The 15,061-nt window shown below is 56.4% G+C and overlaps 5 protein-coding genes across 5 annotated transcripts; 3 read left to right on the top strand and 2 right to left on the bottom strand.

Annotated features, from left to right (window-relative positions):
• The first annotated feature begins 80 nt into the window (after positions 1-80).
• Positions 81-1,740, top strand: BO70DRAFT_362777 (uncharacterized protein). Its single transcript, XM_025543400.1, has one exon. The coding sequence runs from the start codon at positions 277-279 to the stop codon at positions 1,558-1,560; it is 1,284 nt and encodes a 427-aa protein (XP_025398635.1). The 5' UTR covers positions 81-276; the 3' UTR covers positions 1,561-1,740.
• Positions 1,737-4,896, bottom strand: BO70DRAFT_387783 (protein phosphatase regulator SHP1). The gene is made up of 4 exons (XM_025545929.1): positions 4,703-4,896; positions 4,288-4,646; positions 3,536-4,238; positions 1,737-2,871 (listed from the first exon to the last, which is right to left on the bottom strand). The coding sequence occupies exons 1-4, from the start codon at positions 4,772-4,774 to the stop codon at positions 1,891-1,893; spliced, it is 2,115 nt and encodes a 704-aa protein (XP_025398634.1). The 5' UTR covers positions 4,775-4,896; the 3' UTR covers positions 1,737-1,890.
• Positions 4,897-5,164: 268 nt separating this feature from the next.
• BO70DRAFT_429818 (TOM13-domain-containing protein) lies at positions 5,165-5,962 on the top strand. The gene is made up of 2 exons (XM_025548102.1): positions 5,165-5,617; positions 5,680-5,962. Exons 1-2 carry the CDS (start codon positions 5,342-5,344, stop codon positions 5,797-5,799), a joined length of 396 nt encoding a protein of 131 aa, XP_025398633.1. The 5' UTR covers positions 5,165-5,341; the 3' UTR covers positions 5,800-5,962.
• Positions 5,963-6,116: 154 nt separating this feature from the next.
• Positions 6,117-8,025, top strand: BO70DRAFT_316248 (membrane insertase OXA1). Its single transcript, XM_025540343.1, has 3 exons — positions 6,117-6,256; positions 6,317-7,060; positions 7,117-8,025. Exons 1-3 carry the CDS (start codon positions 6,167-6,169, stop codon positions 7,756-7,758), a joined length of 1,476 nt encoding a protein of 491 aa, XP_025398632.1. The 5' UTR covers positions 6,117-6,166; the 3' UTR covers positions 7,759-8,025.
• A 4,872-nt stretch (positions 8,026-12,897) lies between these two features.
• BO70DRAFT_429815 (acyltransferase family protein) lies at positions 12,898-14,964 on the bottom strand. The gene is made up of 3 exons (XM_025548101.1): positions 14,750-14,964; positions 13,929-14,556; positions 12,898-13,848 (listed from the first exon to the last, which is right to left on the bottom strand). The coding sequence occupies exons 1-3, from the start codon at positions 14,846-14,848 to the stop codon at positions 13,121-13,123; spliced, it is 1,455 nt and encodes a 484-aa protein (XP_025398631.1). The 5' UTR covers positions 14,849-14,964; the 3' UTR covers positions 12,898-13,120.
• Between the last annotated feature and the right edge of the window lie 97 nt (positions 14,965-15,061).

Below are 15,061 nucleotides of genomic sequence, written 5' to 3'. Positions count from 1 at the left end.
TTCCCTTTTCGGGTCTGTTGGCCCGCAACTCCGTCTCCAGTTGTTGTTCTGGACCCTCTGACCCTCTCCGTTACATCGATCGATCCACCATCGACGGACTGTCATCTGGCCATGCATCATCTGTGTTCCCTCGAGCGATGCGCTGGAGCGTCAGACGTGTCCGTGGTCTGACAGGCCCTTGATCCGATCTGCCGCCTGCATTGGCCGCACGGCGGGGGTTCGACCTTCTCTTCTCTGCCTGCATCCACCATCGCCGCCAGTCGACCTCCCCTCGAGATGGATCATCGATCCGGCCGACTGCTCGCCCACGCCGACGCATTTCCACCGTCGTCCTCTGCTTTGCCACGCCGGCGCTGGTCGCAGCTCAACCCGCTGCATGCCTCCCCCGTCGTCGACACTGTCCGACCTCTGCAGCAGACGCATCCCTATCGCCATGGCCATGATCCGGATTCCGCTCCGGCTCTAGATGAGTCTTCGCGCGCACATCGTACCACGGCGCTACGTCAGCTGAATGGCATTAACCCCAGGCCCGCTGCCCCCTCCTGGTCCTGGAAGAGCCATCGCCGACCACCCCCAACTACTACTACTCCTCCTCCTCCTCCTGCATCTCGCCCCGCGACCTTGTCCTCGCCCTCGCCCTCCCAGCCCGTCCTGGTCCGGGCATATTCCGGCGGCCCTCATGATCCCTCCGCCACGACCACGATGCCTTCGCGGCGCTCGTTCCCCTTCATCACCGGCTCCCGGTCGGGGAGACAGAGGCGCGCCCCTGCCCTCCCATCGGAAGAGGACTTCAGCATCGACAGCATCCTGCGCGCCATTGAGCCCAACATCCGGCATACGCTCGACTCCATCGGAGAGATATGCGGCCGCAGCAGGCTCAGTCTGGCCAACGAATACGGCAGCCATATCGCTCCGTTGGGGGAGATCCGCGCCCCGGGCGGTCTGGTGACCGTCGACGAAGCCAGCTCGGACCATGAGCGCCAGGCTGCCAACGTGGCTATCTACGATGACGAGACCAGTCTGACCGATGGGCGCGATCACTCATCGTTCTCTCACTACCGGTACCGGGACACCTCCGGGCAGGCCGCCACGGGGCGGATCCCGCCTTCTGGCGATGCCTCGTCCGCCCAGGCGCAACCTATCCCTACCACCCCGCGAGCTGCAGCGGCATTGGAACTCGCAGTCGCAACAGACGAGTCTCTCGGCTCGCTCCCCACGACGCGAGAATTCGCTTCTCAACCGCGCTCCTCGGGTCGGACCCTCCTGGGAAAGCAGGGTAGATCCGACATGCAGGACCGCCCCCAGAGCATCTCGACCCCGGCGCTTGTGTCGGAGATCCTGCTTGACGCTCAGGCGGAGGGCCGCCGCTCCGGGCAACCTGGTTCGTCGCCGCGAGACACTCCCCATACCTACCGTCCCCTCAGTCTGGGCGCCTCGGCCTTGCTCCTCGGCTGGCTCAGGCCAGCTACGGTAGCTAGCGGGCCGGAGGGGAAGCAGGCAACGGCCGAGATGCAGCTACGAGCCATGTTGGGACGATACGAAAGTACTGCCACTGCGTGATGATATCTGACATGCAACTGAATGATTGATGATATGAACATATACAGCTGCTAGCCGTTATGATATTTATGATAGCTACTACGACAATTATGATATACGATGACTCTTACAGCCCTACCTACCCACACCCCAGCATCTTAACGACCCGTACCAATGAACACAACGCAAGTCTAAATGAACACTTTTCTTTTCATTGTAGCTGTGGCCATGATATCGTATCGTATCACCGTGTAAAAAATGCCCAAGACGCCCATGATAATGCAAACACAACCAACCCAACACTATATACCAACCCCATGCACATGCATGTGCACATCATATCCCATCACATCACCCCTCTATCTCCGCAATCAACCCCTTTGCAAACTCCTCAAACCGCCCATACGACCAGCAATCCTGATACTTCTCCACCAGCAACCTATCATCATCCTCAACCTCCTCCTTCCCATCACCATTCCCATCCTCATCCTCACTATCATGATAATCCACCCTCCCCTCCACCAACTCCCCAAACTTAACATCCACCGGCACCTTTCCCAAAAACCTCACCCCCATCTCCTCCGCCATGACCTGCCCGCCCCCGCTGGAAAACAAATTCGTCACCTCCCCGCAGCACGGACACGTATACCCGGACATATTCTCGATGACGCCCAGCGTGGGGATGCGCGTCTTGACGCAAAAGTTCACTTCCTTGCGCACGTCGCTCGTGGCGATCGCTTGGGGGGTCGTTACCAGGATGGCGCCGGCAAGGCGGGGACGGTTACCACCACCGGTAGTAGTAGTGTTGGGGTTGAGGTTGGGGTTGACTGAGCAGAGAGTGAGCAGTTGCTCCGCCAGCGCGATATGCTCGTCACTTGTGCCCGGGGGCGTATCAACAAGTAGGTAGTCGGTCTCGCCCCACATCACGTCGGAGATGAATTGGCGGATCATGGCGGTTTTTTTGGGCCCGCGCCAGATGACGGCGTCGCCGCGGTCGCGCAGGAGGAAGCCTAGGGACATGCAGCGGAGGGAGCCGCGGGGGGTACTTGTGGGTGTGGGTGTTGTTGTGGTTGGGTCGGCGGGGGTGGTGGGGGTAGGGTTCGTCGTGGGGGAGGAAGGTGAGGGTGTGGTGGTGGAGGGATGCACAGGCACTGGGAGCCAGCCGCCCGGTGCCTGGGTGATTTTTGCGTCTTCGAGACCGACGAGTCGTGGCATGGAGGGCCCGGTCAGGTCGATGTCTAGGATGCCGACGGATTTGCCTTGGAGAGTCAGGGCCAGCGCGAGTTGTAGCGTCACGGAGGATTTGCCGACGCCGCCTTTGCCGGAGAGGACCTGGAGGTGGGAAGGTTAATCATGATGGACAGAGTAGGGGCAAGTGGAGGGTTGCGAGGGGTAGAGATGGGCATCCATCCTCGTGCTCTGGGTCTTGCTCTGCGATGCACAGGCGCGTTATCGATAAGAGGAGGGGTTTGGAGGGTTGCTGAGGTGGGACTGGGAGGGCGAACTTACCAGGACGATGTTCTTCACTCCGTCGAGAGGCATCTTGGTGAGCTGGATTGAGTGTCAAGGGGGGGAATAGAAGAGAGTGAGAGAGAGGAGGAGGTGTTGGTGTGGATGGCAAAGAGCCGATCTCGGGTGCTTTTTTTTCTGCGTCATTCCGCGGAGGTTGCGTTGCTTATCAATCCATACCTCTACACTGGATCTACACTGAACTTCACCTGATCAAGCTGCGAGCTCTTAACATTTCTAGCATTTAGATCATTATCCATCCGATGGACAGATTACACTATGCTACTGGAATAGACTCCGCGTAATCTGCTCGTGCACATCTTCCCAAGTCAACCAAACCAACCCCTCTAGTGATCCGCTAACTCATGAGTCGTATCATAATTTTTGTTGAAAACCCCGAGGCGTTGCCATCCCATGACCTCGCACCGAGCTATGCAAACCTCCATGGCCGAACATCACCTCAATGCGTTCATTGCCATTTCTGCACCATCACGCCGCCGCGCTTGAACTCCGCCATATCCCCCAACACAGCGCTCTTGTCCGTGAGATCCTTGCTCGGGAACGTAGTCATCAACACCCAGGGGCGCGCCTGGCTATTGGGGCTGGCTGCAGACACAAACTGATACACGTCCCCGATCGTGTGTGACGTGTTGAACCGCGACGAGAGTCGGGTGCCGTCTCCAAGTCGGATCTGTAGAGTCACGGTCGGCTGCGAGTCGTCGACGTCCGGCTTGGTGGGCTCACCGGCCTGGCTGGCCGCGGGCGCGGGCGCAGCCGCTGGAGCAGGCGCGCTTACCCCAGGCGTGGGGCTGCCCAGTCGCTGCCCAGCGCCGGAGAAGGGCTTGTATTTGGGCTTCGGCTTCACGTACTTCTCGTCATGTTGTTTGATCTCGACGTCGACCTCCTGGTTAGGCAGCACGTTCATGATAGAAAGCGGGGCGCGACCCTGTCGGATACCCTCGAGGATCTCAGCGTTCCGGGGGTCTTCGTTGTGGTAGAGATCGCCGTCATCGACGGAGAAGCCATCGGTCCAGAAATGGAGTCTTCGGAGCACTCGCTGCGGCACTTGCGGGGCAGGCGCACTGGGGGCATCCACCACCCGGCTCGGGGCATCGTCACCACCGAGCGTACGCGCCGTGCCAGTGAAGAAGGACCTCCGGGAGGGTTCGTCCGATGGCGGGGGCTGAGTTCTGCGCACGCATTAGCTCCTGGGCGGCCAGGTTCTGCCGGGCGGCTTACTTTCTCGCCTTCTCAATGATCTTCTTCTTGATATCATCGGGGTTCTGCACGGCCAAGCCGGACTTCTCTCCTCCAGCGAATAGGTCCTGGTTCTCTGTGTCGTCCTCTTCCGACGATTCGCCGCCGCCCGATGCAAAGTCACCCAGGGTCGTGATGCCCTTCTTCGGGGCGGATCTACGGGAGGAGGGCTGCGGGGTGGTGGAATGGGAGTGCGAGGAGCTGCCCGCCAGCGGGGCGGAGTCGGTGCCCAGACGTTGACCCTCCGCGCTGGGGGGCTGCGTGGCTTCATCTTGTTCGGCGAAGAATTCTGTCACTGCTGCCTCAAGATCCCATCCGTTGGCGGCCAGGTATTCTTGGGCCTGAGGAGACTTGGGGTTAGCGAATGCAGGCGAGTGTAGCGCGGGGCCCAGCATACCTCGTCGGGAGCCGTTCCGGTCATGGTACAGAACTGAGAGACGACCTCGTCGCGGTCCGCGTTGGACTCCATGTTGGCGGGGTAATAGTAGGGAGGTCGAAAGCTGGACGGGTTGAAGAGAGTTAAATCGCAAAGTGCGGGTGGGTGTTGCGACCAGCACAGGTTAGGGAGAGGTGGGAGGAGATGGATGGATGGATTGATTAGACTGGAGCAAACAGCTCTTCTCGAAGCTGGCTGAAGAAGGCCTCCCGAAGCGCCGGTACGTCACCGTTGCCTGATTGGTCATCCGGAAGAGGGGATCTTCCGCTGCTGCCTGAGGAATCCACTGCCGGAACAGACCGTGCCTGCGAATAGTAGTGGAATAGTAGTGCTGCTGCAGCGAGACCGCCTGCTTACATAAGGTCTGCAGGTCAGGTGTAGATCATCCATCCATCCATCCAACCAGCCAACCAACCCCAGAGACCTTCAACAACCCTCAACCATTGCGCGATTCCCCTCCCTTCCACCCTTGCCGTTTGGACCCCCCCCGGTTTCTCGGCCTTCTCGCTATTCCGCCGTATTACCGGTCACTATCACCCCTCCAACCTCCGTTCGTCGCGCGTTTCGACTCCCCGTGTTGATAGCCTCCCTCCCCGCACCATGGCCTCCGACCTCTCCAACTCGAGGGAGCTCTACGAATCCGGAATCACCGTGCATTCGGACTCGGAGAACTACTCGGCACACCACGATGTCTCCGGGTCCCACTCGTCATCCTCGAGCTCCCCCCTGATCCTCTACAAGCCCCCGACGTTCTGGGGCGTCCTGCGCGGGGCCGCCATCAACCTGATCCTGCCCTTCGTGAACGGCCTGATGCTGGGATTCGGCGAGTTGTTTGCGCATGAAGCGGCCTACAGACTTGGATGGTCCGGTACAAAGGTACGGGGGTTCCTTGCTCGCCCACCTCGCCTCTCTGACCAGGCTAACATGATGGATTCTAGGTGTTCCCCGAGCATCGGCGGTCGTCGCGACCGATTGGCCCCGGCATCGAGGTTCGAGATCTCCCCGCGCGGAGGGGCACCAGAGCGGCTGGCCTGCAGGATGCTGCGGCTCTAGAGTAGACGGTATAGATCATTGATTTGTTCATGGCACCCGGGTGAACTGGCATCAAAATGGGATGGGATGGATACGCATATGCGGGGGGGGTGTGGGGGGAGTTGTTACAGTGTAGTTATGTAAATAGATCAAGCATCAGTAATCGGGATGACAGGACGGCGTCTGGCGAAGCACCTTTGAATTTGACATATCAGATGGGCTCCGTAGACTTGTTGTACGGCGTAGTTAGTCGGTCGGCCAAGCGGTCAACCGCCCGGCAGAAAAACGCCTCGATGGGGTCTCGCCAGCCGCGATTTTCCCCATCCCCCCGATCTCCTCCCCCGTCGCCCATCCCCAATTGCTTTGCTTGCCCCCGTCCTTGCCAAAGTCATCATGCTGGGAGGGTCCGCTCTCACCGGGCGTGGCGTCCTGCCCGCCGTCGCCCGCCAGCGCTTCTCTGCGCTATCTCGCTCCACTCGTTCGGTTGGTTGTCCTCCGCGGTCATCGTCCATCGCGCGAGTGCAATGTTGACTTTCCCTCCAGATGTCCTCATTCCGCCCCCAGGTCTCGAGAACCGCTGGACGCTCCGGACTCCTGAATCAGACGCTGACTGGCGCTCGCTCCTGGCGCCCTGCCCCTGCCGTCCTCGGTGTGTCCGCCGCCCGCTTCAACTCCACCGGAGTCACCCCAGAGACGACCGCCTCCTGGGCAAACACCCAGCCCGAAGACTTGGGTGTCTTGTCTTTTTTGGATATCTCCTCGATCCCGGAGAAGATTGGATACTTGAAGGAGGTCGGGCTGGACTTTGGCTGGGGACCATCCGCCGTTATAGAATTCTTCGTGGAACACTTCCATATCTGGGGCGGTCTCCCCTGGTGGGGTAGTATTGTCGCAACCGGTATCCTGCTTCGTATCGCCCTCGTTAAGCCGATGATGGGCGCGGTGGACACAAGCACCCGGATGAACAACATCAAGCCCCTCATGGATCCGCTTCGGGCGAAGATGACGCTCTACCAAAGCCAGGGAAAGTTGAACGAACTGGCGGTCGTTCGGGAGGAGATGACCCAGCTGCAAAAGACTCATGGCGTCAATCCCTGGAAGTCGTTTGTTCCGATGCTGCAAATCCCCTTCGGATTCGGCTGTTACCGCGTCGTGAAGGCTATGGCCGTATTGCCGGTTCCTGGGCTGGCCGCGGAGTCGGTTGGCTGGATTACCGACCTCACCGTTGCTGATCCGTTCTTCATCCTTCCGCTACTCACCTCGTACTTCATGTTTCTCTCTTTCAAGGTACCGACCCATGTCCCCGTACAGCTCTGGCGCATTGGCTAACCCCGTGGTCACAGAGAGGAGGAGAGCAGGGCAACAACCCGATGAACAGCAAAACCACCTTTGGCTCCGCGGTCCTCTACGGTCTGCCCGCGATCTCATTTGCATTCATGGCCTTCTTCCCCAGCGCCCTCCAGCTCTACTTCGTCTCCACCGGTCTGTTCGGCCTGCTACAAGCCTATCTGGTCCACTCGCCGGCCTTCCGGTCATGGGCCAAGATCGCCCAGAACCAGCCCATCGAGGTCGACGCCTCGAAACAAGCCGAGGCCATCCGCATGCTCACCGACCAAATGGAGGCGGAGCGTGCCAGGCTGCAGGAGCAGCAAACGACCCAGTCCCGCCTGCAGCTGAGTCTCATTGACCGTTTCCTGAACAACGCTAAGACCGCCAAGACGAATCTCGTCAAGGAGACGACGGAGAAGATCAACGAGATCCGCGGCGCCGGCCCCGCCAAGAACGCGGACGGCTCCTTCGCCGAGCCCCCGCGCCTCAGCGAGAAGGACCGCAAGCTGGCCGACGACTACGAGAAGCGCCGCCGCGAGGAGGAGGAGTGGAAGCGCGAGGAGCGCAATCACAGCCGCCGCAGGGCTCACCAGCAGGCGATGGAGCAGCAGCGCGAGAAGGCCCGGTCCGCCTTCAAGCCCCCCCGCAAGGAGTAAGTGTTATGTATGACCTGGCAGGCGTGATGGCTCGAGCGAGTTGATTGTTGTATTTCCCTTGTATATTATTGCTACGGTCCCGTTCTCCTCTTTGTTTTTCTACCTTGGATTTGTATAGAGGTCGTGGTTCGATCTCCGTGTCGTGTCCCGTCTCGGTTCTGTCATAGACGGGTGGACACCCTTTCTTATTCATCCCTTTCCCCCCTTGTGTTCCTCATATAGTCGTCTCTGCATAGAGAATGAGAACGGTCGGGTATAGACTTGGAGGATTCTTTGGTCTGTAGATTCGTGTTCGTATATCCAATTCAGTGCGCAACTTTGTTGGACCATATCCAACCATGCCGTGCAGCAACCGTCTACACCTGGTAGCATCCCATCCCCTTACCAAACGCACGGGCCAAATACAGAACTGTGATCTGAGCTTAATCCAAACAGGGCACGGCCCGCTGTCAATCGTGTAGGTTAATTGCCATGCTGACTGCAGAACATCCACACCTCTCAATCGTCCTGTTCATACCCTACTATACCAACCTATACTACCCTTCCTACACTTCCTTACCAGCCAGTAAACCTCCGATCAGATTCCAAACACCGTGAATTATTGTCTTCCCCAGGCATTGAATTACATGCACAGCCCGCATTCACGTCCCTTCCCGGTTTGGCAGCTATAAATCCCCCTCCGATCCCCCTCTCCGGCCATCTGCTTTCTCTTCCTCCTCACATCTCTCTCACATCCTCCTCAGTGCCCACTCACATCGGCCCAATCAAGACCATTGGGCCCGGTCAAGAGGTCTGGTCCACCGCATCAAGTGAGGAGGGCTAGCCTCTATTCCAATGTAGTACATACATACTCATCGAAATATGTATATACTCGGCATGCCTGATACCCGACGGCAAGGGCACGACGGCATGGTGGAGGAGAAGCATCGTCCTCGCCGACGAAATGCTAGAGCCAATGTACACTGGCGGTTGCCATTCGAATCCTTCCGAGGGCGGATGTCTGGTGGTACGTTCATTGACCACGGACGGCATTCCATAAATATTTCATATCAGAATGAACCGCCGTTCTCCGACGTGGCCGGCAGCAGCAGCTGCCCCGGTTTTGAAAATATGTGGAATCGCTCGGTCGATCGATTGGCCAGTGATCAGATTATGGGGTCAGGAAACGGTGCTTTCCGTTCGACTTGCTATCCTTGATGGATATGCATACTTTGCGAACTTTCTTAGCAAAGCGTCGCCTGGGTTTCGTCTCAAAATACAGGATCTACCGATCGACAGTTTTCGACACGGCTTATGGCCGGTTTCCTTTCCAACATGTTTTGCCACTGTTGACAAGGGCTGCCTCTACCTCGCAGGGCATTTTCTCGGCCACGTTGTATCTTGTCGGCTGCTTGGGGGTGTCTCAAAGCTCGCAGGATTCACTTGTCGACAATAGTCGACACGGCTTATAGCCGGTTTCCTTTGAAAGGTGCTTTATCGTTTTTGACAAAAGCTGGTTCTGCCTCACAGGATATCTTCGGCCAAGATGTATCTGTTGTTGCCTGTGTTTCGCCTCAAAACACCTGATCTACCTGTCAAATGACCGGTACGGCGTATAGCCGGCTTCCTCTGAAAGGTGTTTTGTCATTCTTGACAAAATCTGCTTCTACCTCGCAGGACATCTTCGATCAAGATGTATCTGCCGTCGGTGCCTTTTGGCTTGATGCCGTGTGTTTTGACACCCGACGACTAGAGCAATGACTCTGGTTGGTGGGCCTGGGGATACCTATTCGAACAGCACAGTGAAGCTGTCGTCAATGTTGGATGGCAGGCCGCCCGTGATAGTTCGATCAAATGCGTGTCAGGACATTTTCTATGACCGGGGTCTCGAGTCCCCGAGATGTGGACTGGCTGTCGCCTTCTCTGCAGGATGATTGTGGCTGCGCTTCTGCTGATAATGAGTCTGCATTTGTGGACTAGTCGGTCGACTTTCTTGTCGACTTATCTTATTGACTTGTTTGTCGCTTCATGCTTTATCTGACTGGGCTTTGCATTGATCTCGTTCCAAACCATGCATGCAATGTGTATTTTTTTACGTGACTGCACTTGTCGACTCTGTTCGACCGAGTTGACTGGTTATGCATTTCGGCTAGTCGGCTGGTTTCATCAAATGAATTAATCGACTGATTGTGTCGATTGAATCAGTCGACTCTTTTCTCGACTCTTTGGTCGACTGAGTGTATCGACCGTCGTATCATTCATTAGATGGGATGGTCAGCAACCTCCTGTCCGGAGGTAGGACTGATTAAAAGCATACGCAGCATGGGGACATGAGACTCGCCAGAAGGCATATGTACAGGCACGCACATCATCATTGGATGTCGATGAAGCATCTGCGTATCGACATGGTGGTTCTGATCCATGTGAAAGGTCTTCGTATGTTTGACCTGAATCTATTGCCTTTTTCCGGTAAGGGTCGAGAGCAGGGTCGGTTACTCGGCGCTCTTGTTGTTCCAAGCGAAGAAATGTCTTCTGTTTTCTGGACAGCTAGATTTTGTCGACAGTTGTTCGACACCTTGCCACCTTCTTTCTTTACCCGGCTTGATCTGTCGGAAGTTGTGGACCCATCTCATCGGCCCACAATCTTCGTCTGACTGATTTTTATATCAGCCCGGAGGACATCGAGGAAGGACCTCGAAAGAAGATGGTTATGCACGGGTGTCATCCCTGCCCTGCTGGAGGATGGTATGCCACCAGGATGGGAGAGGAGGGTCATTCTTGCCAAACTCCACCAAAACAAGACTGTCCGAAAAAGCGCGTACCACTTGGGCTTCCACCTCCCCAAGTTCCAGCCTTTGTCCACGAAGTTTCATCTGGTTATATTGTCGATCGACAAGAGTCTGACCCGTCCTCAGCATATCGAACCAAATCACCGGTCCTGCACAGCCGGATTGGCCGTACCAAACACCACATCTTCGGAGTCTGTGTGGCTTGATACCACAATTGCCCACGCCAAGCAAGTGATATTGGGTATGGTCACTCTAGACCCAGCCTGCAGAAGAAGGTTGCTCTGTCTTATTGAGCTGGCATTGCAGGTCAGTGTTAAACAAGACCATGCAGCACCAAAGTTCTGCTCATGCGCCATCCATGAATGTCCTTCGTCTCCTCAGCCATATTGACTTGAATGGAGTATATGCAGGCGTGTCGTATAGACAAACCTGTTCCCTCCCGTGCACCCGTCCTTCTCCTCGAAGAGTCTTCAACCAAAAGGGAGCCTCAAACACGGTGACCGTCCTCTGCTTGTACGACCCATAAGTCGAACTTTCGACGTTCGCCAACTTTATATCCGTCGAAACTCGATCGGTATTGTACTAATACCTGTCGCCAGGCATCTATATTGATGCAGCAAGGAAGTCTGGACTCATCAACAGAGCACTGTTTGCGCTCTGTTTTGCCTCGAATGAGGTATAGATCTTCCATTCGATGGCTTATTGGTCTTCATAGAGCACTGCTTGGACTAACTCGTCCGATGGGCTTTGTACAATGCGAGCTTTTAATATCGAATTGGCATTTACTTCCATCTGCCATGCCGCGTGCTTCGACAAACCGGACACCATTTTCAATGGCACACTATAACGTCTGTCAACATATTGACAGGGCCAGTGGGTGCTTAAATCCCACGGGGACATTCTCTCCGCACAAGCGTAGGGTCTGTAGCCCAGGAACCTCGTCTGGGGTGAGAATCATCGCAACTAAAGGCGCCATAGCGGTTCAGTTGACTCGGTGCTCTCGAATGAAGCCCGTGCGTACCAGGCTTTGCACAACGATTCCTCATGCTTTGTCTGTTCCGGGCGCTAGAGGCCACTCAAGGACCCTTGTCTCGATATTGGTTGATTAGGGGGATTGTCAGATGAAATTTGACTTATTTGGTCGAACTGCGCTGGAATTTGCCCCCCACTGGGGTGGGGTCTCTGTGTCTGGGTGTCAGCATGGAACGCCACATGAGTGTAAAAGTGTGAGAAGGGTTTGATACGTCAGTTGTTTATCCCATGAGGATATGTCCGGCGCAAGATGGCATCCACAGATGTCGGGGTTTCCTTCCAGGGCCCCAACAATATACGCAAGTGGAGTCAGACTCCTTTCGTCGTAATTACCTCGTGCAGAGTGTAGGAAGACTCTGGAGGCAAGTCTCCCCCTTTCCATTCCTTTATGACTTCCAGTTCCCGTCCGACTGGCACTATGGCCAGGCTGAACCCAGCCAGGGTAGATGATCGGCCACATGCTGTGGCATGGGTGGAGCCGGGGCCGTGACTGTCAAGATCCAGAATGATCAGGTGTGTGAAGGACTGACAAAGAGGTGTTTGGGGGGAGAAGAGAAAGAACAGCAAGACTGAAGGAGAGGAAGTCAGGCAGACGCAGAAGTGACTACCGGGGCCGCTTAGTCGCTAAGATGCTTAGTCGTTCAACGATGCGATGATGATGCAAAAACGATGCGATGGGCCACCCGTGCCCCCAACCACTTTCCTGGCTGCTTACTTTGGTGTTGTTTCACTTCTCATCTTTGTGATGTTTTCATCTTTGGCCCCAAAAATGATTCGGACGGAGACAACAGGTTCTCCAACATCATCTTGGTCTGTTGGTAAACAGGCTCCCAACACGCATACATACCATCTGAGGAATTCCAGACCCTGAGAAAGTCGCCTCGCTGCGAGAACCCCACTCCAGTCTTCGTTCTGACGCGTTTCATTGCTGATTTATATCTACATCAAACACAGACTCTGACAACATACTCGGGAGTGGACTTAATCCAAATCCAAATCCGTACCCGAATTTCCCCTCCGCCCCAATTTAGGGTTCGCGTTCGCCGTCTCCACGGACCGCCACGCCACGGAGAAAGACGAATGAATCCTAATCCTCATTTTTGCTTCTACTTCTTCTGCATTGTATATTAATTACTGGGAAATGATTGATTACTGACTCATTCTGCTGATTATATAGCGTAGAAGATAGAAGAGGAGAGGAGAGGAGAGGTGCTCCGTGGGAAGGGATTACTAAATATTCAGATATTATTCCCATGTTTAGATGACCACCAGTCACTGACAATCCAGGCTCTCTCGTCTGGTTCTAATGACAATATAACTATATCATAATATAATCAAACCAAAATCAAATCAGGTCTATAACCCAGTAAAAGAACTAGTACTAGTAATCGGTAGGTACATCTATATATAGATAGCCCAGCAATATACACCACCACACCAATCGAAGTGACAGTCACGGACAGAAGATGACCAGCATATTCCAATCCACCCTCTCTCCTTCTCTCTCCCTTCATATAACCCTAACCCTATACAACATCAACCCCAACCCACTACTACCCCATCTAAGCAACAGCCATCGGCCTCATCTGCATCGGCAACGGCAAGGGCAGTCCCTCGCCATTCCCATTCCCATTCCCCTCGCCCTTCTCCCCATCCTCCCCCCTGACCCCGACCTTCCTCTCCACCCACCCCGTCAGCCTCTCACAGGCAGGATCAACCCACCCCGTCCACAGCACCGCAACGCCATACACCAGCCCAACCCAGCCGACCATGCCCAGCCCCACCACCCACGGCCCCATCAGTGGCAAATACGGCGGCAAAACCGGCGCGCCATTCTCGTCGACGCCCTCCTCCCACGGCTCCCCCGTGATCGTCCCATACAGCACCCAGCACAGCACCGTGCGCAACAGCGTGCCATGCACCAGGTACACGGCGAAACTCTGCTTGCCCAGCCAGAGAAGCAGCCGGTTGGAGAGGAAGTGTTGGGTCGACGGCGAGAGGAAGATCGCGGCGATGAGGAGGTCCACCCCGATGGCCGTGTAGCGTTTCCCGATGTTGACTTCGGGCGGGAAGATGTAGGGGGACAGGGTGAGGAGGCTGTTGGACCAGGGCGAGTATTCCGGGTGTTCGCCGGGGTAGCTGGCGAGGTAGAGGCCGAGGGTGGTCAGGAGGAGGAGGATGAGGCGGCGGGGCCAGCGGTGGGTGGGAGAGGAGAGGAGGGCCTGGAAGGGGGTGTGGTGCGTCAGGTCGCTGAGGAGAGTGCCGTAGATGGCTTGGATTTGGAAGGTCTCTAGACGGTGGGATTTGTTGGTTAGTTGGCAGTGTTGGAGGAGGAGGAGGTGATCGATGAAAAGGGAGGAAGAAACATACCGGTATCCTTGCTGGCATCCTGATGGAAATAGGCAATCAAAAGAAAATACACCACCACCCGCCACCGAAACCGCACGTACATGGTCGCCGACACGAGAATATAAACCAACATGGACGCCTTGAGCAGCGGCAACAGCGCCCACTGATGATCATCATACGCCATGTACCCCGTCGTCCAGGTGCTCAGGAAGTTCTCGCCCAGCCGGACGACCTCCTTGGACAGCGAGTCCTCCAGATCCGGGGCCGCGTAGCGACACCACCAGCAGTCGGAGCGGTTGGCGACGACAAAGGCCCCGAACTGCGCCATCGTCCACGAGATCAGCAGTGCGATGGTGGCCGGGAGGATCAGGCGCGGCGGCCGTCGGAAGGCGCTCTTCGCAATGGCTTTGAAGGCGCCCAGGTATTCGCCGGCGCGGGCCAGTTTGAGGGGCTTGAGGGCGCACACGTAGCCCGTCAGGAAGGCGAAGATGGTCACCCCGATGCGTCCCTGCCAGGGGATTCGCAGGACGGGCCATTGCAGTACTCGCGGGGGGACGTCCTCATTGTCGCGCGGCGAGAAGAGGTCGTAGTCCCAGGCTCGGGCTAGGTGGGTCAGAACGACGAGGAATGAGGCGATTCCGCGAAGGCCCTGGTGGGGGGGGGAGTTAGTTAGTGAGCTGTGCTGGTTGGTATGGTTGTGGTGGTGGTGGTGGTGGTGGTGGTGATGTTTGGATCAAGGGGGGATCGGATGGAATATAGGGTTGAGATAGGGTTGAGGGTTGCGGGTTGCGGGTTGGTTGGGAAAGGGAAGAGACAGACAGAAAGAAGGAAACAAAACTCACATCAATCCATTTGACGCTCTTCCGGGAATTGCCCTGCGACGGGGTCCAGATGGTATCGCGAAGGCGAGTGTAGAGATGGGAATCCTGAAAGGACTGCATGATGGTGAAGCAGCGACGGAAACCGAGCAGCAGCCATGGGCACGAAAGGAGGGAGGGAGCGACATTATGAAGAAGCGGGCCAGGGGATTCAGGGCAAGGGACGGATTCTCCATCGCCTCGCCTTGCCATGCCATGCCATGCAATGCATACGCGGCCCAGCCAAGCCCTTAAGGGATTAAGGGTTTGAAACCCCAAAAACTGGATACGCGATCC

The sequence above is a fragment of the Aspergillus heteromorphus genome (assembly GCF_003184545.1).
Source record: "Aspergillus heteromorphus CBS 117.55 chromosome Unknown BO70scaffold_15, whole genome shotgun sequence".
Classification (NCBI taxonomy): Eukaryota; Fungi; Ascomycota; class Eurotiomycetes; order Eurotiales; family Aspergillaceae; genus Aspergillus; species Aspergillus heteromorphus.
The sequence above is the reverse complement of the archived record's forward strand: the minus strand, read 5'-3'. Positions and strand labels throughout refer to the sequence as shown.